The sequence below is a fragment of the Notechis scutatus genome, chromosome 4 (genome assembly GCF_049901735.1).
Source record: "Notechis scutatus isolate UNSWTSFEM ecotype Mainland chromosome 4, rNotScu1.2, whole genome shotgun sequence".
NCBI lineage: Eukaryota > Metazoa > Chordata > Lepidosauria > Squamata > Elapidae > Notechis > Notechis scutatus.
The window spans coordinates 70,617,612-70,641,405 of NC_142012.1; the positions used below are offsets into that span (position 1 = coordinate 70,617,612).

Genomic DNA, 23,794 nt, shown 5'->3' on the forward strand with positions numbered 1-23,794 from the left:
TTTTTTGAAGAATTAAATAAGATTACACTTAAATTTATTTGGCAGGAGAAAAAAGCCAGGATCAATGTAAAGGCCTTACAAGATGCGAAAAGTAGAGGGGGTCTAGCTCTTCCAAATTGGGAATTATATTATTCGGCAGCTATCCTATTATGGTTAAAAGACTGGGTGAACTTACTTAATAAAAGAATTTTAGCATTAGAATGGGCGTTGGTCCTTACCTGACACGCCATTTCTCTTCGAGCCACAAGGATCATCCAGAGAGTGGGAGGTGCTTCAGTCTGCGTCATTGTAGGCTGAGCTTAATTACTGAGGAACGCTCCGCCCTTCATCACGTGGCTCCCTTGAGGCATTCCCCAGTTTATGCGAAGTCGAGAGTGAAGAGAGAGTCGTACTCTAATCTTACTAGACTTAAGGGTTCCTTGGCCGAAACAAGACCCCACCAGACGGTGAAATGTTAAGGGTGGGGCTGGATGATCCTCGTGGCTCGAAGAGAAATGGCGTGTCAGGTAAGGACCAACGCCCATTCTCCTTAGAGCCGCTCGGATCATCCAGAGAGTGGGACATAGCAAAGCTTGGCTGTCCTACGGGAGGGACTCCGTCTGGTCCGGGAGTCTCTGCGGGTCCTTGAGGACTCGCTGGAGGACTCGTCTGCCAAATGAAGCCTCCGCCGAGGCAAATATGTCAATCTTATAATGCCTAATGAAGGGAGACGGGGAGGCCCAGGTGGCCGCCCGACAAATATCAGTGATTGGAGCTTGGGTGGCCCAAGCCGCCGAGGTAGCTGCACTTCTGGTGGAGTGTGCTGTTATTCCACTGGGTACTGGCAGAGCCTGAGACAAATAAGCCTTGGCAATAGTAGCTCTGATCCAGCGGCCGATGGTCGAAGGGGACACTTTGTGGCCCAATGTTTTGGGCTGAAAGGAAAGGAATAGGGATTCGGACCTCCTAAAGGGCTGGGTACGCTTAATGTAAATGCGGAGGGCCCGTCTCACGTCCAGGGTGTGCCAAAGCTTCTCCCTCTCCCGCGAGGGATTGGGGCAGAAGTTTGGAAGCGTGAGCTCCTGTGTTCTGTGGAAGGCTGAGTTGACCTTGGGCAAGAAGGTAGGGTCCGGCCGGAGAACCACCTGGTCGGCATGGAAGATGCAAAGGTCCTTCCTCACCGACAAGGCTGCTATCTCCGATATTTGGCGAGCCGAAGTAATGGCCACCAGGAACACGACCTTGAATGTTAAAAACTGGAGGGTGGATTCCCTGAGAGGCTCAAAGGGGTGTTTAGTAAGGGACGCAAGGACCTTATTGAGGTCCCAGGTAAGATATCGGTGAACGGTTGGGGGGCACAAGTTAGTGGCTCCTCTGAGGAATGCCCTAATGCGAGGGTGGAGGGAAAGGGAACCCAGGTTGTCACAAGCGATGACAGTTGAGAGGGCTGCGACCTGACACCTCAGGGTGTTAGGGGAAAGTCCTTTCCTCAGCCCTTCTTGGAGGTATTCCAAAACTTGAGCGATGGAGGGTGAAAGCGGGTTGACCTGGAAGTTATGGCACCACTTGCAGAAACTATTCCAAGTGGCATTGTATATTCGAGTAGTTGAGGGCTGCCTGGTGGCCAAAATGGTATTGATAACCTGGTCAGAGAGCTTCTCCTTTCTTAGACGTTCCCGCTCAACCTCCAAACGGCTAACTGGAGCCACTGAGGATCCGGGTGCTGGAGGGGGCCCTGGGACAGGGAGATCCTGTTCGGGGGGATTTTCCGGGGGGGGCCACCGATAGGTTGCGGAGGTCCGCAAACCATGGGCGTCTGGGCCAGTAGGGGGCCACCACCAGAATCAGTTCTGCCTTCTCTTAAATGAGCTTCTGGATGACTCTGGGGACTAGGGCTAATGGAGGGAATGCGTATAGGAGCCCTGTGGGCCATGGGCGTTGTAATTCTCGGCCCCGTGGGAAGGGTACCTCGAGAAAAACCTTGGGAGTTGTGTGTTGAGGGGGGATGCGAAGAGGTCCACTGTCGGGAGACCGAACATCATGGTCGCCTCCTTGAACAGAGACGGGTGGATGCGCCACTCAGACTGGTCCACCGTGGCCCTGCTCAGCCAGTCCGCTTGGGTGCTTGAGGCCCCTGAGATGTGCTCGGCTGTGAGGGAGAGGAGATTGCGCTCCGCCCAACGGCAGAGTCGCTCGGCCTCTCTCATCAGCCATATGGACTGGGTACCCCCTTGCCGGTTGATGTGGGCCTTGGCGGTGACGTTGTCCGTGAGTATAAGGACATGCCGCCCGCGTACCTGAGGGAGGAAGTTGTGCAGGGCCAGGTGGATGGCGTGGAGTTCCAACCAGTTTATACTGCATGCCCGTTCTGCCTGCGACCATCTGCCCTGTGTCGTGAGCGAGTGGATGTGAGTGGATGTGAGTGCCCCATCCTGACAGGCTGGCGTCTGTGGTGAGGGTGAGACGCTGGGGCTCCTTGAAGCAATGGCCCTTGTTGATGGCGGGACTGGTCCACCAGAGAAGAGACGTGAGGACTCTTGGAGGTACCTTGACCGTGGCCTTTGAATTGCTTCTGCCGGATCTTTGGAACGGGAGCAGGAACCACTGTAGGGATCTGGTGTGTAAATGGGCCCAGGGAACAATGGAAATGCATGAGACCATTTTACCTAGTAATTTAGACAATTCTTGATCGTCTGATATGTTTGATGGTTTCCTGGATGCTAAGGAATCTTTCTGAGGAAAGAAAGACCTTTCCTTGAACTGAGTCAATGACGGACCCCAAGTGGGTTATCCGGGTAGATGGTAACAATTTGCTCTTTTGCCAGTTTACTAGGAACCCATGGTCTTGGAGGGCAGAGAGTGTAGCTCTGGTGTCCTTCTCTGCTTGGTGCCTGGAGTGAGACAGGATGAGGATGTCATCCAGGTAGCAGTGGAGACGCACCGGGAGGTTCCTGAGGTGAGCCGCTAGAGCCGCGAGGACCTTAGTGAAGGTTCTCGGGGCAGAAGCCAACCCAAAGGGAAGAGCCACATATTGGAAGTGGCGGTGGTTGTAACAGAACCTGAGGAATTTGGAATGGGAGGGCCGGATTGGTATGTGAAGATACGCTTCTGAAAGGTCTATAGAGGAGAGCCAGTCCCCCTGCCTGATGCCCAGTAGAATGGACTGTAAGCTGTGCATCTTAAACCTGCGGTGGATCAGGTAACGGTTAAGGCGTTTCAGGTCTAGAATAGCCCTCCATCCACCTGAGGATTTGGGAACCACGAAAAGGTGGGAGTAGAAACCTTGCCTTCATTGGGAGGGTGGGACGGGTTGGATAGCCTGTATGTTGAGGAGATGATGAATAGCGGAATCCATCAAGCTGCGCTTGGTGGGATCCCTCGAGGGGGGGGGATGCCATAAAAAAGTCAGGGGGGGTGCTCTGAAATTCCAGAGCGAGACCGGATCTGATGGTATTCCGGACCCTGGCATCGGAAGTGGAGGAATCCCATCGGTCGGCGAAATGCTTGAGACGTCCGCCGATGGGAAGGGAAGGACGGGATCTATCTGGGGCGCCGGAAGGGCTTCCCCCCTGAAGGGACGCCTGTAGCTGCTGCCCCTCCTGTTCCTTTCGCCCGGGTCGGCTCGATCCTGGGGTTGGAATGGCCGGAAGGAGGGGGTCTCGGGTACCTGGGCGGGAAGGGTGACTGGTAGAAGGGTCGGGAGGAACCTCTCCGAAATGGCTGAGGGGCTCTTGGCTCTGACCTCCGAAAAAGAGAAGGAAGAAATTTCTTCTTGCTTTGGGTCTCGGCTAGCAGGGGCTCCAGGGCTGTGCCGAATAGTTTGTCCCCCTTGATGGGGGCAGTGGCCAACTTAACTTTGTTTTTTACATCCGCCTGCCAGTGTTTGAGCCAGAGCAGGCGGCGGGCTGTAACATGAGAGGTTATTGCTCGGGTGGAGAACTTAACCGCGTGGTAGGTGGAGTCGGCTGAGAATTCTGCCGCGGCTGTCAGTTTGGCGATGTCCTGATGTGCCCTTGTATTAGAGGGGGGGACATACTGTTTTAGTTGGCGGAGCCACCGGATCGAAGACCTGGTGAAGAAGGAGGCGGCCGTGGCCGATCTAATGGCCCAAGCGTTGGCTTGGTGAGCCCGACGTAAGGCTAGTTCGGACCTCTTGTCCTCGGGTTTCAGAGCCTCCAGGGGATCACTAGGGGAGGAGGAGGATGCTAACCCAACGATGGGCTCATCGACCTCGAGGGTGTTAAGCAGGTTGGAGAAGCTTGAGTCGAGGTTAAAGAACCTCTTGTCCTGGCTGGATGGGGCAGGAGGGGCCCCTGTAGATTCCAACTGGTTTGAAACTAGGTCATGAAAGATGGGTGGAGCAGGAATAACTTCCGCCTCCACAACGGGCTGCCTGAAAATGGCGTCCTCTTGTCCCTCTGCCGGGGAGGAGAGAGCAGAGGGGGGCTGTATGGCCAGGCCAGAGATGTTCTTGGCCTTAAAGAGGAGCGATTTAAACATGTGTGGCTTGAACAGGCCCACGAAGGTGGGTTGATCGGGGAAGAGACCCTCATCCTCGGACATCTCCCCTTCCATAGGGTCTATCTCCGATAGGGGCTCTCCGTGGCGTGTAAACCCCCATTCAAATTCCTCCTCCTCCTCCCTGAGCTGATCCAGGCCCTCTATCGCCTCCTCCAGTTCCCCTTCTGGGAGAGGGCTGCCCCTCTGTAAAGGTACCTGACCGTGAGTAGGGTCCGATCTAGGCGAGGACCTGACTGATAGCAACTCGTATTCGGGAGCCATCGGGAGGGGACCGGGCCTGGACATCTGTTGGAGGCCTTCTGCAATCCCCTGGCGGATAGCCCGTTCCATCCATGCCCTCATTTTCTCAGGGATCTCGAGTGTGGTGGGCTTCTCCTGGCGCAGACCAGCGGCCGTGGGCGTGAATGTCGCTTCGGGCGTCCGTCTGGTCGTTGGTCCGGGGACCTGCTGCCCCTGGGATGAGCTGTGCCTGGAGAGGGAAAAGCAATCTGGAGGAGGGGGGGTGTCTGGAGGTAGAAGGAATGGAGGGTGGGAGGGCTGGAGGCACCGGTTGTGACTCCCTGGATCGCCTGTCAAATTCTTTCTCCAATGCCTTGTGGCGCCTTAAGGCGTCTCTTTGAGAGGCCTTGGAAGTTTCCTTAGAAGTTTCCTTAGCCTGTCTGCGCAAGTGGTAGGACTTGGATCTGGCCTTCAAAGAAGAGCCTTTAGCGGAATTGTCATCTGCCATTTTAGAAGTAAGGATTGTAAATAAGATTCTAAGGCGGTTGGCACGCCAAGGGTTCGACCTACAACAAAGGCCGGGTGTCCTTACGGCTGGCCCGCGCCCCCTTTTGGAATTTAGGTGTATATAGTCTATAATATTATTATTGTTATTGATATTATTATTGATATATACGTATCTGAGTATAAATAATGTATAGTCCTATGACTATTATCAATATTATTTTGTTGTATATATATCTATATATATAATCCTTAATTATTTATTTTTATTATTATTAATATTTATTAATATATATATTTTTAATATCAAATATCTAACTAGTGAACTAGGTTTAGGGCTCCCAGGAGGGAGTAACCCAGGAGATTGTGATGTTAGAGTCCAATTGGTCAAATGAATGCCTGAGGCTGGAAGTAAGGCCTCTAGCAGCTGGAGCTCCCAGACAACAACCGGGAGGGATAGGCTGCTAATCCTCGCCCTGAGCGCTGCTGCGGAAAGCCAACAGTTTGAGAGCTTTAAAGAAAAACACACCACAGAAACGTAACAGCTCTAACAGGCTGGGAGGCCTGAGACTAGAGCTAGCCCCTTCGCAGCCGCAATGAGGCCGGAAAAAATGGCGCCCGAGCACGTGGCTGGGAGGCCTGAGACTAGAGCTAGCCCCTTTGCAGCCGCAATGAGGCCGGAAAAAATGGCGCCCGAGCACGCGGCGGCGCCCAAAATGGCAGCCGCCTGTGATCTACTTGTCGGGCCGCTCAGAGCTGAACTAGGCCTCTCCGGCAAGTTTGGAGGCAGAGAGAGGCAGCCAGAAGCAATTTGCCCCTTCCTGGGGCGATCGGCGTTCGTGGCGGGGGGAACACCAGCTGCGCTTATATCAGCGCGATCCGATCAAGCCACAACGAGGGCGGCGTAGAGAAGTGGCAGGAATAGAAACCAAATCGAGGGGGGGGTTTAGCGCCGGAGCGCTATTAAGCCGCCCGCTCTTTTTTTCCCCTGGGGGCGAGGAACGCGCTCCCCTTGCTCCAGAGACACCCCAAATGCGCAGAGGCTAAGGAAGGGATTAGAAATAATAAGGCAAACCTGATAATTCAAAAACAGTCTTGAATAAGCCAAGGAGTAGGAGTAACACAGCCTATTCTCACGAAGGCTGAGCATAAACTGGGGAACGCCTCAAGGGAGCCACGTGATGAAGGGCGGAGCGTTCCTCAGTAATTAAGCTCAGCCTACAACAACGCAGACTGAAGCACCTCCCACTCTCTGGGTGATCCGAGCGGCTCTAAGGAGAAGGGCACGACCTCCAGAGAGGGTGGCATGCCTTCTTATGGGAAGTGGGGAAACCCAAGCAGTCTTACTTTCACAGACACCTCATTAGGGACTCATTATTAATTAACTGGAAAAAAATATGCAAAAAACACTATCTAAAAATTCCGATCTGGCTATCAACAATGGAGGCAATGGTATATCCCAATAATTTGGATATAACAAAAATGATTAAATATAAAGATTTATTAGAGCCGCAAGGAAAATTAAAAACTCGACAAGAATTACAGGAACAGGGATTTAAAATTGATCAGTGGTTATATATTCAAATCCATAGCAGATACAAACAAGATACTAAAGACTTTGGAATTTATAACAAACTGCAGTATTTAGATAAAATTTTACTAGGATCAAACAAAAAGAACATATCTAAATTCTATAAATATTTACTGGAAGTAGAATTAGAACAAAAGATAGTCAGAGGGAACATGATAGCCTGGAGCAGGAATGTCAGAAGAAGTATTACATTATCAGAATGGGAAAAGATTTGGAACAGAAATATTAAGATTACAAAATCGGCAGCATATAAAGAAAATACATACAAAATGTTTTATAGATGGCACGCCCCCTTCGAGGTTGGCAAAAATGAACCCAAACACGAGTCCAAAATGCTGGAAATGTAAAAGCATAGAAGGAACCTACTTTCATATGTGGTGGTCTTGCAAGGAAACCCAGAAATATTGGCAAAAAATCAGAAAATGGTTGGAGGAGATAACCAAAGAACAAATCGAATACAAACCAGAGTTCTTCCTACTAGGGATCTCTGATAAACATTTACCCAAAAAGATGAAATATGTAACAATTCATATCCTAACTGTGGCCAGATTAGCGTTTGCTCAGTGTTGGAAATCACCTTATACACCTACAGAACAAATGGTTATCCAGAAAATATGTGATTGTGCAGAAATGGACATTAACTATAGCACTTAAAAATAAAGAGCCTTCAACATTTTATGATAATTGGAACTCATGGTATAATTGGTTAGTCCAGAGATAAACTTCTTAAAAGACAATGGGTAATTTAAGCATAGATATTGATAAGATGTGTGTATTCAAATTAAGGTAGGAGAATTGGATCTTGCAGACTGTCAAAAAGGATATTGTCTGTTTTTAAATGTAGCCTTTTCATTTCTTTTTCTCTTTCTTTGTTTCTTTCTTTCTTTTATATCTCTTCTTCTCTTCTCTTTCCGGTTCGTAAGACCGAGTGGTTTGTTTTTTTCCTTTTTTGTGTATGTAATGTCGATATGTTTTTTAATTGTAAATTTAATAAAATTTATTTATTAAAAAAAAAAAGATTTCGAAAGCTTTCTGACTGTACATGGTCCAAGCCAGTGGTTGATTTGGCTTCGGTTTGGTGGGTGACGGGCCCGTTTTTAATAGCTCCATTAAAGGGAGGGCAACTTCATCAAAGGACGGAATGAATTGTCTATAGAAGTTGGCAAACCCTAAAAAACTTTGAAGTTGTTTTCGGGTTCTGGGGAGGGGGGTTGCCAGTCCAGCATTGCTTTCACCTTTCCAGGGTCCATTTCAATTCCTAAGTTGGATATTCGGTAGCCTAAATAATCCAGTGACTCTTTGTGGAATTCGCATTTTGAGAGTTTCACATATAATTTGGCGGCTAGAAGTTTTTCTAGAACTTGTCGGACCAATTGAACATGTTCTTCCATGGTTTTGCTGAAGATAAGGATGTCACCAGGTATATGAAGACCCCCTGATAAAGGTGTGGGTGTAGCACCTTATTGATGAGTTACATAAAAACTGCAGGAGCCCTCCAGAAGTCCGAAAGGCATGACTTTGAATTGGAAGCTACTCAGAGGGCAGTTAAAAGCAGTTTTGCACTCATCTCCCTCTTTGATGCAGACCCGGTAGTAAGCTTCCCTGAGATCTAGCTTGGTGAATATCTTGCCCTTCGACAGGTGGTTCAATAAGTCCTTTATAAGGGGGAGAGTTTTTGATGCATACAGCATTCACGCCTCTAAAGTCAACACACAATATCAACCCATCTTTCTTCTCCTTGAACAACACGGGGGCAACTAGTCTTGATTTGGTAGGCTCAATAAAACCTCGTTCCAAATTGCTGTTGATGTATTTCCTTAATTCAGTCATTTTAGCAGGCGTCATGGAATACATCTTTGGTTTTGGTAATTTCACCCCGGGCTCTAATTCTATGGTGCAATCAGTGGCTTGATGGGGAGGTAAAACATTACACCCTTCTTCACTGAATGCTTCAGCCAAGTCTTTGTATTGGTCAGGTACCTGGGGGCTATCTGGGAGAAGGTGGGATACCATGGATGCTGGCTCAGGCTCTGGGTTCAAGCTGACCGGTGGCTTTGTAGTGCGTGGAAGAGGGGGCAATGGGCCCAGTCCAGTGAGGATTTTTCTGAATCCATCCTCCCATTTGATCATCGGGGCCCACTTGTCTACCCAAGCAAGTCCCAGTATGATTGATTCTGGCATCTTGGGAGCCACTATGAAGCGTATGAGTTTGCGATGGGGCCCTAATTCCATCTTGATCAATTCAGTCATCTGAGTGGCTGCCCCCCCCCCCCCAATTAAGGTTCCATCCACTTGCTCAAATCTGATTGGGCATTTTAGCGGGTTAGTCTTTATGCCCAATTGTTCGACGATGGGGAGTCTGATAAGACATCTAGAACACCCAGTATCAATGACAGCTTCTAACTCCCTGGCCTCCCCCGTGTTTGGTACCACTAACTTGACCTTGACTGTAAAAGGTATGATGGGATCACTCACCATTGGGTCATCTTCGCAGGTCGGGTTCTCGAGGATGTGGTGGCAGTCTGGTGGTCCGTTGCTCCCATCTGCGCAGAGGGGCTTTCCCAGCTGTGTTTGGCGAACCCGTCCCTGACTGGAGGTCTTTCTTGATTCTTCTGACCTCTAACAGCTGGATTAGACTTCGACTGCAGAGCTTGTGGTACAGGAGCAGGGGCTAAACAGTCTGTTGCTCTATGGCCAGCTTGGCCACATCGGTAACATTTCAGCACCCTGGTAGGTTGGGTATGAGCAGGTTTGTCTGATCCAGTTGGCGGACTCCTAACCACAATTCTCTTAGGCAGGGCTGCTGGAAGGGGTTTCCTATGTGGGTTGGTGCTGCGATCTAAGCTGAGGGATGCGACATACCACGATTGTAAGGTCTCTGGGATTCCCCTAATTTCACAGGCCTTCTTTACTTCTGGATCAATGGCGTTTTTAAAATAGTGTAAAGTCATTCTTTCAGGCCAATCCATGAGGTGGCTTGCGACCCTTCTAAAGTCCCAAATAAATTCTGACAAGGGTCGTTTGTCTTGCCTCATTTCCATTAACTTCTCTTCATTCTCTGCTACCCTGTCTGGATTTTCAAACTGAGTCTTAACAATTGAATAAATCCGTTTACATCACGTAATTCCAGGGCTTGTTCGTTGTGTAGTTGGGCCACCCAGTCTGAAGCATCCCCTTCATTCATCCCATTTGTTATGGCCGTAACCAAATCGCACTCTGTGGCGTATTGATTTCCAAATTGTTCTATCTGGGATCGGATTCGAGTGAGGAAGTAATTGAAATGTTCATGGCGGCCATTGAATGCGGCCTTAAAGGCTACTTGGTCAGGCCTCGATCATGGTTGTGGAGGTGGCACAGGCCAGGCCCCTGCAGGTTGTATTGGAATGAAAGGAACTGACCTGGTGGCGTACGTAGGCTGGGTAGTGTATCCTGGCTGGGTGGTGCCTCTCTGGAATAGGGGTCCCTGTGGCCTCGCTGCCGGTTGGGGCTGCATTTGTGGTTGCCAAGAGGAAGATGGGTGTGGCCTGGTTCCCTGGTCAGGTGGAGGGGAAGTGGCTGCTGTCTGTTGTCTGGGCAACCCCCCTTCAGACCAGGGCTGTGTTGGTGCTGGCTGCCATTGGCATTGAATCCACCCCTGGCCTGGATAAAGTCCCTACCCTGGAGGGATACTCTCTGCAGGGGGAAAAATTCCCTCTGGAAAACGAAGCGATTGCCTCGGAGGCTGCAACATACCTCTGTCAGTTGATGCGTCTTTCTGGCTTCCTCCAACTGGCATCTGTACAGTCTCCTCCCTCCAATCTGACAGAATAGCAATATGCCTGAGGCTTGAGAAAGATTTCTCTTCAAACAGCTGGGTTACCTCTGGGTTATAACAACTTCTTTTTTTTTAAATTCCACACTCTTTACAAAAAAGTATTCCTTGAATTAAACATACCAAGACAATTAGTAAATAGTTCTCATTTTTATAGCTGAACTTTTTATACTATGAAGTAATTTTACAAATGTTCAGTTTGTAAGTGGTATGCAATCTCTAAAATTTGGCCAATATATTGAAACAAAATTGAGAATTTTATTTCTTCATTAACAATTGGCAATCTGAGGCCTGGGAATATTTTGAATTATTGCATCTGGACTATCAAGGAGTAAGAAATTTTGAGTGTACCTGGTTATTTACATAAAGCAATAACTACTACCCATAATTACTTGTTTGCTAGATAAATAGTATAGTTCTATGATATAAATGTGAGCCAGTTGTTTCTATTTACTTTTAACTAAACATGCAAGGGTTACTTTTAGGATTTTCATGAAGAGGTATTTGTAGTGGTTTCAAAGTTTATGAAAAAAAAACCTGCAACAAAAGTATAGAGAGAAAAGTAGCAAACATGAGTATCCGAGATCCTTATTATATTTAAATAATGGCTGTGTGGTAGGCAAACATTTCAACTGATTCACATTTTGATAATTTGTAAGGTTATATAAAATGTTTTCTAATTCATAATGTTTCAAACTTGTAATAGCTGTTTCAAGTTTGGAATAGTTTGGTCTACTGTTATTAGACTAGTTCTGATCATTCCAGCACTGTCCCAAGCTTAGAATACTTATAGAATGGTTGAGAAAAGATTGGAACACTTCCAGGATACCTGGAATAACTATTTTAAATTGAAATATTTTGCATACTACTAGTTTCTTGCTCTGGCCATAAGATCAACCTTCAGCTATTTAAAAAAAACCCAACAAGCAGGAAGCATTTCTCAGGGTGTGTGTGTGTGTGTGTGTGTGTGTGTGTGTGTGTAAAACATATATATATGTTTTCTTAAGTTTTCGCGGTACTTACATGTATGGTATTCAGTTTGGTTTGGGTATTTTCCCACGTCATTATAGTTGTGCTTTTAAAGTTGTAGCAACGTTTCTCACAGACAAACACAATACAGAAGCCTGATGATGGCAGATGAGATTCTGCCGAAACATTGCTACAACTTTAAAAGCACAACTATAATGACGTGGGAAAATACCCGAACAAAGCTGAATACCATATATATAATATAATATAATAAATATAATATAATAAATATAATATAATAAATATAATATAATATAATATAATATAATATAATATAATATAATATAATATAATATAATATAATATATATAATATAATATAATATAATATAATATAATAATATAATAATATAATAATATAATATAATATAATATAATATAATATAATATAATATATTAATATAATATATTATATTTATTATATTATATTATTATAATGTAATGTAATGTAATGTAATGTAATATAATATAATAAATATAATATAATATATTAATATAATATATTTATTATATTATATTATTATAATGTAATGTAATGTAATGTAATGTAATATAATATAATAATATAATATAATATAATATAATATAATATAATATAATATAATATAATATAATATAATATAATATAATAATATATAATATAATAATATATAATATAATAATATATAATATATATAAAATATTACAAGGGTGTTACTGATAAAAATGCATCCATTATAACTAACCTAGATAAACCAGACAAAAGTGAGACATCAGCTCTGAGAGTTCTTGACCATTCAGATGTATTGATTTCAGTTAATACCAGTTAGTTACAGTACCAAAAATAATGTTATTATAGCCATAAATTCTAAATTCTAGAGCTTGGTTATTACAACTATCTCAGCTTCAATAATTCAAGCTACTATCTACAAGAAGACTTTAAATCAAACATGACTTTCTGAATAAGATGAAATGCAATGCAAATAATGAGAGCCTCTTTTGTCAGGGCTGTGATTATCTTTCAATTCTTTAGCATTTACATACATTAAAAAGAAACAAAAATGTTCAAGACTCAAACTGCTAAAAATTCTGCCTGTGTTGTTGTGAAAATTAATTAATTAATGGGTGACTCCCTTGAGTTGTTATTCTCTACTGTAGGGGAACAAGTTTTAGATGAAAGCTTACATCTATTCAGATTTAATAGTGAACACAAACTTTAGAAAAAGTGGCAAGTCAAGGATTATAGTTCTGTCTAAAATATAATCTAAAAGGTGGTACAACTATTACAATTGATCCAATGCTTTACATGCACTAATTATAAACAGCTTTTATTGGGACAGAATACCTCCAAGCCAACCCTGAACTTGCCAGAAAAAACGCTAGGAAGAGGGGGAAAAAACTTCTTGAGTTGAAATGCTTCGGTATAGCTCCCAAACCTCTTTCTTCTACTGTCATTCTGAAAGCATCCATCATCTCCTCCAAACAAGGGCTTGTAGATTCAATTAATGTTCTGGAGGGAGGGCCCCCATACTGTCCCCCTGCATATCTCCAACTTCGGCTGATTGTTGATCTTTCTCCATGTCTGGGAAAAGTATCATCCAAGCCCCTTCAAAAAATAAGTGGTCTTTGGGAAATAAACGTAAGGCATCCAGAAAGTATCCATGATATCAATCACTGAGACATTTTCTCTCCAATTGATTTATTTAGAAACAGATCTGGCATGTCAAAGGCAATTTCCCAAAGTGAAATTATTTTCGTGTGTTACATAGAATCCACTTTCTCTCCTCTCTTCTCTCCTCCCACTTCTACACTTCATAAATCACGAGAACCAATTAACTGCAACTGGAATTTCTTAATAAGACATACAGAATAACCTTGAACTTTTCCATTTCTCCACCCCCCCCCCTCCATGAAATATGACAACTGAATTTTAAAGCTGACACCTTGCACACCACTGCTGCATCCTGCTCTCCAACCACAAGCTAAAACAGACAGTGGACAGAATAAGCGTGTACAGCAGTCCGCATCACGTTCCTTACCATGGCCTCCACTTGCTGCTTGGACGGCCAGCCTGGTGCTGGCAGCAGGCTCTGGAGCAACAGTGTACATGAGCTGAGGGGCCAGCAGGCTGCATCTACAGCCAGAAACCATCCCCCCCCCCGCAAACAATGGGTTTTGGCTGTAGCTGCTGCACCCCCTGCCTTGCCTCACCTCATCCTGTGGGACGAGCCTCCCACTCACCACCCCACCTATTGGACATCCCTGGATTCCCTCCCCAAAGGCACCACCCACACGAGCTACGTCAAGCAGGCCATGCCCCCTCCCCCGGCCCACAGAGGACAACCACAGTGCTGTTCTGGCCCTCAATAAAATTGAGTTTGGCACCCCTGCTCTGAATAAATAGCTGACACATTTTTCCATATAGTACATTTTAAACTGAGCCATAAAAAGATTCGATCTTCCAAAATTGATGCTTGCGGAGTTTCCGGTTTGTCAGCTTCGCGGCGGTAGGGATTCGCGAAGCTGCGCGATCCCTGCCGCGCTAGCCGTTTTGGGGCTCCGATCCGGACGGGTGCGGAGCAAGGCTGCCCTGCAGGGTAGCTGAAGGTAAGGGGGATCCGGAGGAAGGGTCTGGGGTGTTGCAGACCCCCTCCCTGGCCGGCAGAACCCCTTTACCAGGACGGTGCAGCGGCGGTCCGTAATGGCCGCCACAAAGAAGTCGGCAGCCGGGCAAGTATGCGCAGGAGGAAGAAGAGAAAGTTATTAAAAGTGAAAGTTCTTCTTGGTCGACCCAGGGCTTTGAGATTTATCTAATTTAATTCCTGGAAAAGATGGTTTTTTGATGATTTTTCCACAAGAGAAAAAAAGCTGCAATTTTGAGGTGCTGAAAGGAAAGTTTACTCTCCTCCCGACGGAATTAAGCCGGAAGGAGAGGACAAAGAAAATATATAAATTTGGATGTTGTTGGAGGAGATGCCTTGAAGATTTGAGGACAGAAACATAATTTTAATAAGGCTTTAAAATATAGATCTGGACTCTCTTTTTTTTTGTTTGATACCACCCCTGGAAGAGGAAGGGGGAATTTTGGCTTGCTTGGATTTATTGAGGATTGTGGACTTTGGGATTGTTTTACCTTTCTCTCGGAATATTTGGTTGGTGTAAGAAGAAAGAGGAATAAAGAAAAGAAAAGATTTATTTATAATGGCTTTTCCTTTTGAAGACCTGAGGGATGAATATGAGCAAACAAAAGCAGCCTGCAAAGATGGTATGGAAAAAGCTTTTCTATTTCTAGAAATGGCGCTGGTTAATTACCAACAGACAATGAAACAGATGGAAACAGAAGAACAACAAGAAAAAGCGAAAGACGCCATCTTTATTGAATCCCAAAACTTTTCTAAGAAAGAAGGAAGGAAGATAGCAAGGAAAATGAAGGACTTAAGATCTAAAAAAACATTTAAGAAAGAGAAAAATATGATGCAAAGTAAATATAATGATAGCAAACAAGATAAAAAGGGAACACAACAGAGAAGGGATCCCAGCAAGGCAGAGGTTAGAAGAAGAAGGGGGTAGGAAGATTTGGTGGGGGAAGAAAGAAAGGGGAAAGGCGGAGAAAAGCCTCAAAGTTTTAAAATTGGATGGGAGAAGAGGAATTTTTTTTAGGGACAAAGGATGAAATATAAACTTCTGTAAGAAAGATTCTGCTAGGTACAGAAGATGGTATTGTAACATTTATATTTGAAATAGTAAATTAGAATGGTTTAAGATTTAATAAGAAATTAAAATGTTGAAGTCTTTAATAATGATTGATTTTAAAATGTAATAAAATATTGAAGGAAAGGAGGATACAATGTATTTAAACATTTTTGGTGGATAGAATGTACCAAGCAGAACCGAATTGGGTATTTGTTATGTTGAATGTTAATTTTACTAACTTAGGGGAGGATAGAAAGGCATCATACTCTGATTAGTGATTTCAGGAGAAATTCTTTTTATTATAAGAAGAGATAGAGGGATAATGAATGGGCAAAAGATATAAATATAATGATTTAATTAAGATGGATTAAATAAGATAGAATTGTGAAGAGTGAAATGCGCTGCCCATACAAAGAGAGGTAACTGGGGCCAAGGTACTTTACTAAAAGATTTTTATATGTTTGTTTGTGTTTGTTTGTGTTTTATGAGAATATTGGGGAAATTTCTGTAGAAAGACAGGAAAAGATTTAAATATGTAATGATTTGTTTGTTGTTGAAATTAATAAAACTTGTTTTAAAAAAAAAAAAAAATTGATGCTTGCATAGCTGTAAAGCTGACTATCAATCAAGTGAAACATTCTAGAGAAACAATCCACTAATTACACTTACAGAGTTTGGGAGAAAAGTGTCATTGGTTCTCACCTGATACAACCTTTCTCTTTGGGTGGAGATAGCATTCAGGATTGGGTGATCAGTCCCTGCTTGCTGATTGGACTGAGTCTGTCAAATCTTTGAGGACACCCTATGGGTGGACCTAGTGTGGTCCGAATCTCCTAGACAGGATGGACCTTTTGCAGACCTCTCTGTCCAAAAGCTGCCTCAGCAGAAGCAAGAGTCCAGCTTATAGTGTCTTATGAAGGGAGAAGGTGAAGCCCATGTAGCTGCCCTGCAAACCTCTTCCAGAGAGGTCTGAGTGGCCCACACCACCAATATGGCCACACTTCTTGTTGAATGCGCTGTTATCCTTGGTAGAACCACCAGTCCTTGGGTTTGGTAGGCCTTGGATATGCACAGTCTTATCCATATCCCCACAGTCGTTGGAGTAACCTTGCAACCCATAGCGGAAGGTTGAAAGGAAATAAAGAGGGATTCAGACCTTCTGAAGGATGATGTCCTCTTAACATAAATCCGCAAGGCTCTGCGAAAGTCCAGAGTGTGCCATCTTCTTTCTAATGCATTCATAGAATGCAAGCAAAAATCAGGTAAGATTAGTTCCTGGGCTCTGTGGAACCACGAGTTCACCTTTGGCATGAATGAAGGGTCTAGTCTTAACACCACTCGGTTGGTGTGGAACACACAAAGGTCCTTTCTGATAGATAAAGCTGCCAAATCCAAAATCCTCCTGGCAGAGGAAATTGCTACCAGGAAGGCCACCTTGCAAGACAAAACTGCAAGGAAGTGGACGACTGCAGTACTTTAGAGAGGTCCCATGTCGGAAATCGATGAACCACTGGAGGCCTCAGGTTTGTAGCACCCTTCAGAAACTTGCGGACCGTGGGATGTCAAGACAAGGATTCCACTCCCCCAAGGACAGAACAGAGGACAAGGCTGCAACTTGCCTCCACAAGGTGTTAGGAGAAAGCCCCTTATCTAGGCCCTCTTGAAGGAAGTCCAGCACCTGTGCAATCGAAGCCCCAGTGGGGACAATGTCAGACCTAGAACACTATTCACTGAAAGCCTTCCAGGATGCCTCTTAGATGCAGTTGGTGGAGGATCTCCTGGAGGCCTGGATAGTTCTTATTACGCTGGAGGAATAATTGTCCCGGATCAGAGATCTCCACTCAATCTCCGGGCGGCCAACTGAAGCCACTGGGGCTGTAAGTGTAATACTGGCCCCTGGCTGAGTGACACTCTGTCCTCCAGTAACCTCCAAGGTCTGGAGATGGAGAGATTTACTAAGTCCGCAAACCATGGCCTACAAGGATAAGTTCTGCTCTTTCCGCCAACAGCTTCTGGATCACTCTCAGGATCAGGGGCAGGGGAGGAAAGGCATAAAGCAGCTCCCCTGGCCAAGGGCTGCATAAGGTGTTCGTTCCTTCCGCCCCTGGAACTGCAAACTTGGAGTAGAACTTTGGGAGTAGCGTGTTGTCCTGGGAAGCGAAGAGGTCCACAGCTGGTACTCCGAATCACTCCAACAGCTCCTAAAACAAATTGGGGTACAAACGCCACTCTGTGTGGTCAATGGTGGCTCTGCTAAGCTAGTCAGCCTCAACATTGGCCATGCCAGCAATGTGCTCAGCTCTGAACGATACCTGGTGTCTCCCATAAGCAGAGTTTTTCTGCCTCGAGCATCAATGGCCACGTGTCTCACTTTTGCAGTTAATGTGCGCCTTGGTTGACACATTATCAGTCAAAACCAGGATGTCCTTACTTGAGACAGATTCCTCTAAGTTTTTCAGGGCCAGATGGACCATCCTAAGCTCTAGCCAATTAATATTATGGTCCAAATCTGCCTGGGACCATTGTCCCTGGGCCACCCTGGATTGAATATGGGCTCCCCAGCCATAAAGACTGGCATCCTTGGTCAGCACTAACCTGTCAGGTTCCTTGAGAGGGAGAGGGCCTCAGATTACCACCATCATAAGGATCGCAAGACCAGAGGAGTCAATCTGACCTGTAGAAGGGAATAACTCCTAACTGTGTTCTGATATGGGAGAAGAAATCATTGGAGTGGCCTGGCATGGAATATTAATACAAGATATCATTTTCCCCAGGAGCTTGGAAAGCGTAGCCAGGGACACCCTGTGTTTAGGTTTTACTTGCCCAATTAACTCCCTGATACTCCCAATGTTCCTGGGATAAGGACATCTTGCAGGAAATGGTATCTATTAAAGCTCCCAGATGGAGTAGAGAGGTGGTGGGAGTGAAGTGGCTTTTGGCATCGTTGACAGAGAAGCCATGCCCCTGGAGCACCTGAATGGTGATTTCCAAATCCTCTGTTGCTTGAGATGGAGAGAATGACTGGACCAGTATGTCATCCAGGTAACACTGGACTCTTACTGGGATGGCCCTGAGATGGGCTTCCAGGGCTGCCAACATCTTTGTGAATGTTCTGGGGGCAGAGGAAAGCCCAAAGGGCAAGGCCCTATATTGATAGTGCCTCCCATTATAGCAGAACTTTAAGAATTGTCTATGGGCCAGAAGAATGGGGACATGAAGGTAGGCCTCTGTTAAATCTATGGCGGTCAGGAAATCCCCCTCCTTAATCCCCTCTAGAATCGACTGGAGGGAATGTATTTTAAACCGCCTGTATTTCACCTGGCAATTAAGACACTTCAGTCCAGAATTGCCCTCCATCCCCCCAGGTTTTAGGGATTACAAACAAGATGGAATAAAATCCCATGCCCTGTTGGTCCTCAGGCACCATCTGAATTGCCTGGATTTCCAGTAGGTGCTTAATAGCTGTTTCCATAAGGGCCTTTCTCTCCCTGTTCTTGGAAACAGGACAGCGAATAAAAAATCTCGGGGGTGTAGAAAGGAACTTAATGGAAAGACCCGAGCTGACAGTCTCCAGGACCCAAGCGTCTGTGGTTACCTCCTCCCAACACCTGGCAAATAATGCCAGACACCCCCCCAATGGGAGGGTTGACATTTATCTGGGGCGTCGGGACGGCCCCCAGCCCCTTGAAAGGGACGCTTATTGTTAAATGGGTGATTTCTACCTGTCCTGTCCTGGGGTTGATCCTGCCTGGGGATGAAAGGCCTCTGGGGCCTAGAAAACCCCCCTCTTGCTTCAGGAGTCCTATAATAGGAATGTCTGAGATAGGGAGTTGATCTTAAATCACCCTTTCTGGAGCTGGACGTCAAGACCTTCCCTTTGTCCTTGGACTCCACCAGTACTTTGTCCAGAGCTTCTCCAAATAATTTATCCCCTTTAAAGGGAGCAGTGGCCAACCTCTACTTATGTCTCATATAAGCTTGCCAGTGTCTTAGCCAGAGCAGGTGGCAAGAGGTCACAGTCCCCACTATTGCCTTAGATGCAAATCTGGCCACACGGAGGTTAGCATCACCTGAAAATTCCACTGCTGCTAATAGCTTGTTCACATGTTGGTGTGATCTCACATCGTCCAGTGGAATTCTCTCTTGCAGCTCTTGGAGCCAGATAAGGGAGGCCCTGTTGAAAAGGGATGCAGCCACGGAGGCCCTCACTGCCCATGCTGCTGATAAGTGTGCTCTCTGCAATGTCTGTTCAGCCCTCTTTACCTCTGCTTTCAGCGAGTCCTCACGCTCCCCAGGGAAGTTGGTGTTGGCTTGCAGGGCCGCAACTGGGGCGTCAACAGCAGGCACTTCCAAGGCCTTGGAGAAGTCACCTCCCACATTGAACAGATTCTTGTCCAGGGAGGAAGGGCTTGGACCCGACCAAAGGAATGACCACTACCTTTGGATGACCATGGTGAACATCCTTGGCGCAGGGATGACATCTGCTGTTACTGTTTTTTTGGAGAATAGTGGGTCATTGGGGTCTTCAGAATGGTCAGTAGGCTCCTGTGGTTCAGGAACCAAGCCCCACTCTGTGGCTTTTTTAGCTTGAAGAGGAGCAACCTGAAGATGGCTGGTTGGACCAGGCCTGGCATAGAGACTTGTTCAGCCACATTGAGGCCTTCATCATCAGAGTAATCTCTGTCCATCATTTGCCCATTGTCAGATGGGATGGAGTGGGAGCTTTCAGCAGGGACATAGAATGCTGATTCTAAATGTAGGGAGAGATCATCCTCATGATAAGACTTGTGTCTCCTACTATGCCTGGATGAAGGGCTGGAGCCTCTGAAAGTGAACACCTAGTCTAGAACACCTGAAAGCGAACACCTAGTCTAGAACACCTGTTTTAAAACAGCTGACACCCCTTGCCTTACTGCCTCATTTAAAAAAGCCTGCATGCTAAGTTAGAATTCAGGCTCTTGCTCCCTGACTGGTCTAATGCGAGCTGACATGGGAATAAATGTGGCTTCTGGAGCCATTCTGGGTCTCTGACCTATAACTGTCAGTTGCTCTGTTGCTGGGCAGACTGAGAAAAAAATTTCTAACCTCTGAAGCCACAAGAGACTCCTGTTGCTCTTCACCCCACCCCCCACCCCCGTGGCCGTTTGTTACTGCACTCCTGTCAGTTTGCCTATCTCCTCTTAATAATGGTTGCTCCTCATTTAGGCGGGAAACTATACTTGGTGCCATTTCTTCTGAAGTTTGGGCCGCTTCTTTTCCTCGAGCCCACAACTTGTCAAGAGCCTTGTCTCTATGGCGCTCGTCCCGCTCAGCTGCCTTGGAGCTCTTTCGAGCCCTTGCAACCTTGTCCTTTGGCTTGGGCTATAACAGGAAGACATCTGGTCTGGGGCTGCTGGGATTAGAGACCGCGATGGCCTGCGAGCTGTCTCCTCAACTCTCCTGACAGCATGGCTACCGTTCTGCGATTTTGCCATTTTTAATTCTGATGCTGTTATTCTGGAGCTTCCACAACTTATTCTACAGCCTTCCTATCACTATGCTATCTAAAGGTTACTCTTCTTACCTGACCTGTCAATGTGTGAGAAGATTTCTGCCTTCGCTGCAGTCTTCTGCCCCTTCAATGCTGCCACGGTAAAACAGGCGTCTGCATGGCTGTATTTAAGCCATTGAGAGACTTGCCAAGCCAAAGCGCAGGGATGCGGTGTGGGTGGTGTTTCTACACACCTCCAGCGAAAAAACGATGTAGATCAGCCCTTAGCCGATCACTTGTCCGTTGAAATAGTATTCAGGATTGGTGATTTTTTTTTCTTTTTTCTTTCCTATTTGTCAAATTAAATTGCTTCAGATTTTGGCTCTTTAGGAGAAGAATTTAACATGTCGTCCAGCTAGCTGACTGAGTCAATTTCTGGGAGGACCCTAGCAACAGAGGGAGTGTCCTCAAAGATTTGACAGACTCAGTCCAATCAGCAAGCAGAGACTGAATGCTATCTCCACCACAATGGAGAAACAAATCCAGCAACTGAAAATGAAATGCTTTTTCTTTTCCTAGTCGTGAAATGGCCTGAAATGTTTCACACATCAAAATTCACATTTCCATTTTATGTTATATGCATGAGACCATAAACATTTTGGGGGGCGGTAGACCATAGATAGATTCATTGCTATGGTATTGAATTCTGTTTAAATGGTTATTTCTCTGTGAACAGAATAGATGAATCAAAGGAAATTAACCTTGTTCTTTTATTAGTATATTCATAATATTTATCAAGGTATTAGCAAACGGTCTATCTTACATACAAGATAGACTTTTCATTTGCTAGTACCTCTGTAAATATTATGAATATTTATACAGATAGTCCTCAAGTTACAACAGTTCATTTAGTGACCATTTGAAGTTACAACGACACTGCAAAAAGTGACATGACCATTTTTCACACTTATGACTGTTACATCCCCATAGTCATATGATTTACATTTGGATGTTTGACAACTGGGTTGTATTTACGATGGTTGTAATGTCCCAGGATCAAGTGATCATCTTTTGTGACCCTCTGACAAACAAATGGAAAAGTCAAATTCACTTAACAACAGTGTTACTAATTTACAACTTCAGTGATTCACTTAATAAATGTGGCAAGAAATATTGTAAAATGGGGCAAAACTCACTTCACAAATTTCTCACTTAGCAACATAAATTTTGGGCTGAGTTGTTGTCGTAAGTCGAGGACTACCTGTACTTCCACAACACAGGTGTCAAACTCACCACATCATGTTGCCATCATGTGATGTTTCGCAATGTTCTTTCCCTTCACAGAGCTGGGGTGGGCATGGCCTGCACGTGACACATCAGGCCTATGGGCCACCAGTTTGACATCCCTGTTCTAGAAGAACAAGGCTAATATTCTTTGATTAGTCTATTCTGTTCACAGAAAAATAACCATTCAAACATAGAATTCAATACCCTAGCAAAGATACTCATGGCCTTCCAAAAAAAATTGAATAACTAGGTCCCAGCATTAATTTGGGCAATTATTTAAGCCTGGACAAACTTGTACATCTGGTAGGTTTTTTTAAAAAACCCTAAAATATTTTCAAGACTTAATTACTGATGCTCTAATTTAATTTATTGTTCAGAAAAGACCATGTTCATTTTACTAAGGTGAGGAAAGTACAGCCTATGCATTATTAATTCAGCTGTGCTTTGTTTGTTTTATACTAATACACGCAATAATAATAGCAAGATTTTCATGTGAGACTGCAAGAATTTTTCTTTTCATTTCAGTTTGTTAATGCATTATAAACCACATCAACTACAGTTTTATGCAAAGTGAATTACAAATGGACTTCTTTCCCTCTGCCAAATTTTTCAGAAACAAATTTTTAAGATCTTGCTGCCTTTCTGAATTATTTACATTTTCCTCGTAGCATGATACAACTGGCATCTAAAATAGTTCCTTTGCATCATAAAATTGGGTATTTTGAATGTTCACAATTGTATTTTCATGACTGTCTGGGGGGTGGTCTACTAAATACCAGCAATTTCATATAGCCGAGCATAAGAAACCATTCACATATCAGAATCTAATGCGTCCAAAAGAACAGAACAGAACAGAACAGAACAGAACAGAACAGAACAGAATAGAATAGAATAGAATAGAATAGAATAGAATAGAATAGAATTCTTTATTGGCCAAGTGTGATTGGACACAAAAGGAATCTGTCTTGGTGCAAATGCTCTCAGCGTACATAAAAGATAAATTCATCAAGAGTTAAGAATCATCAGGTACAACACTTAATAATAGTCATAGGGTACAATAAGCAATCAAATCATACTAGGAAACAGTCAATATAAATCATAAGGATACAAGTGACAAAGTTACAGTCATACAGTCACAAGTGGGAGGGTCGTTTAAGTTCTACCTTTCCTGAATTTACATATTCATGCTCCAAATCAAAGATATAATAATCTCAACTAGCATGTGCAAAATATAAAGTAGTGCAACAATACAAACTTATTTAGCAATGAATCTTGTTAGTGGAATCATAGAATCATAGGGCTGGAAGAGACTTCTGAAGTCTTCTAGCCCAACTCCCAGCCCAAGGTAGGAGTCTCATTCCATCAAAGTTTTGTTCACATTCCTGAAGTATTAAATGTTCTTATGCTCTCCTGAATACTTTACTCTTACTCCTGTTTTTATATAGTGTATTCTGATTTTATCTTACCTGGGAGTGTTATTCTTTTCAAAAAGAAGTCAAGTCCTATGGTTTGCTTGTATTGCTTTCCAAAAGTATCGTGAACAAAACGAGTAGCTAAGGAGGTCTAAAAAGAAAATTATATCTAATTCAGAAGCAATGAACAAAAACCCTAAATTTAAACTCTATTATTTCTAATATTTTATTTCTTTCGCTTATGGTAATAATAAAGCAATTTTGTACAGTAATACTACAAACACTTTACCCATCATCACA

At 44.6% G+C, this 23,794-nt stretch overlaps 2 protein-coding genes across 3 annotated transcripts in view; one reads left to right on the plus strand and one right to left on the minus strand.

Annotated features, from left to right (window-relative positions):
• The window catches only part of CC2D2A (coiled-coil and C2 domain containing 2A), a 1,114,036-nt gene that overhangs the window by 611,584 nt on the left and 478,658 nt on the right, over positions 1 to 23,794 (plus strand). The window lies entirely within an intron of this gene.
• Positions 1 to 23,794, minus strand: part of RAB28 (RAB28, member RAS oncogene family) — a 139,887-nt gene that overhangs the window by 81,651 nt on the left and 34,442 nt on the right. For both annotated transcript variants that reach the window (XM_087963688.1, XM_087963689.1), the window contains exon 2: positions 23,549 to 23,645. In XM_087963688.1, coding sequence (XP_087819814.1) covers positions 23,549 to 23,645 — 97 coding nt within the window. The remainder of the gene's footprint in view (positions 1 to 23,548; positions 23,646 to 23,794) is intronic.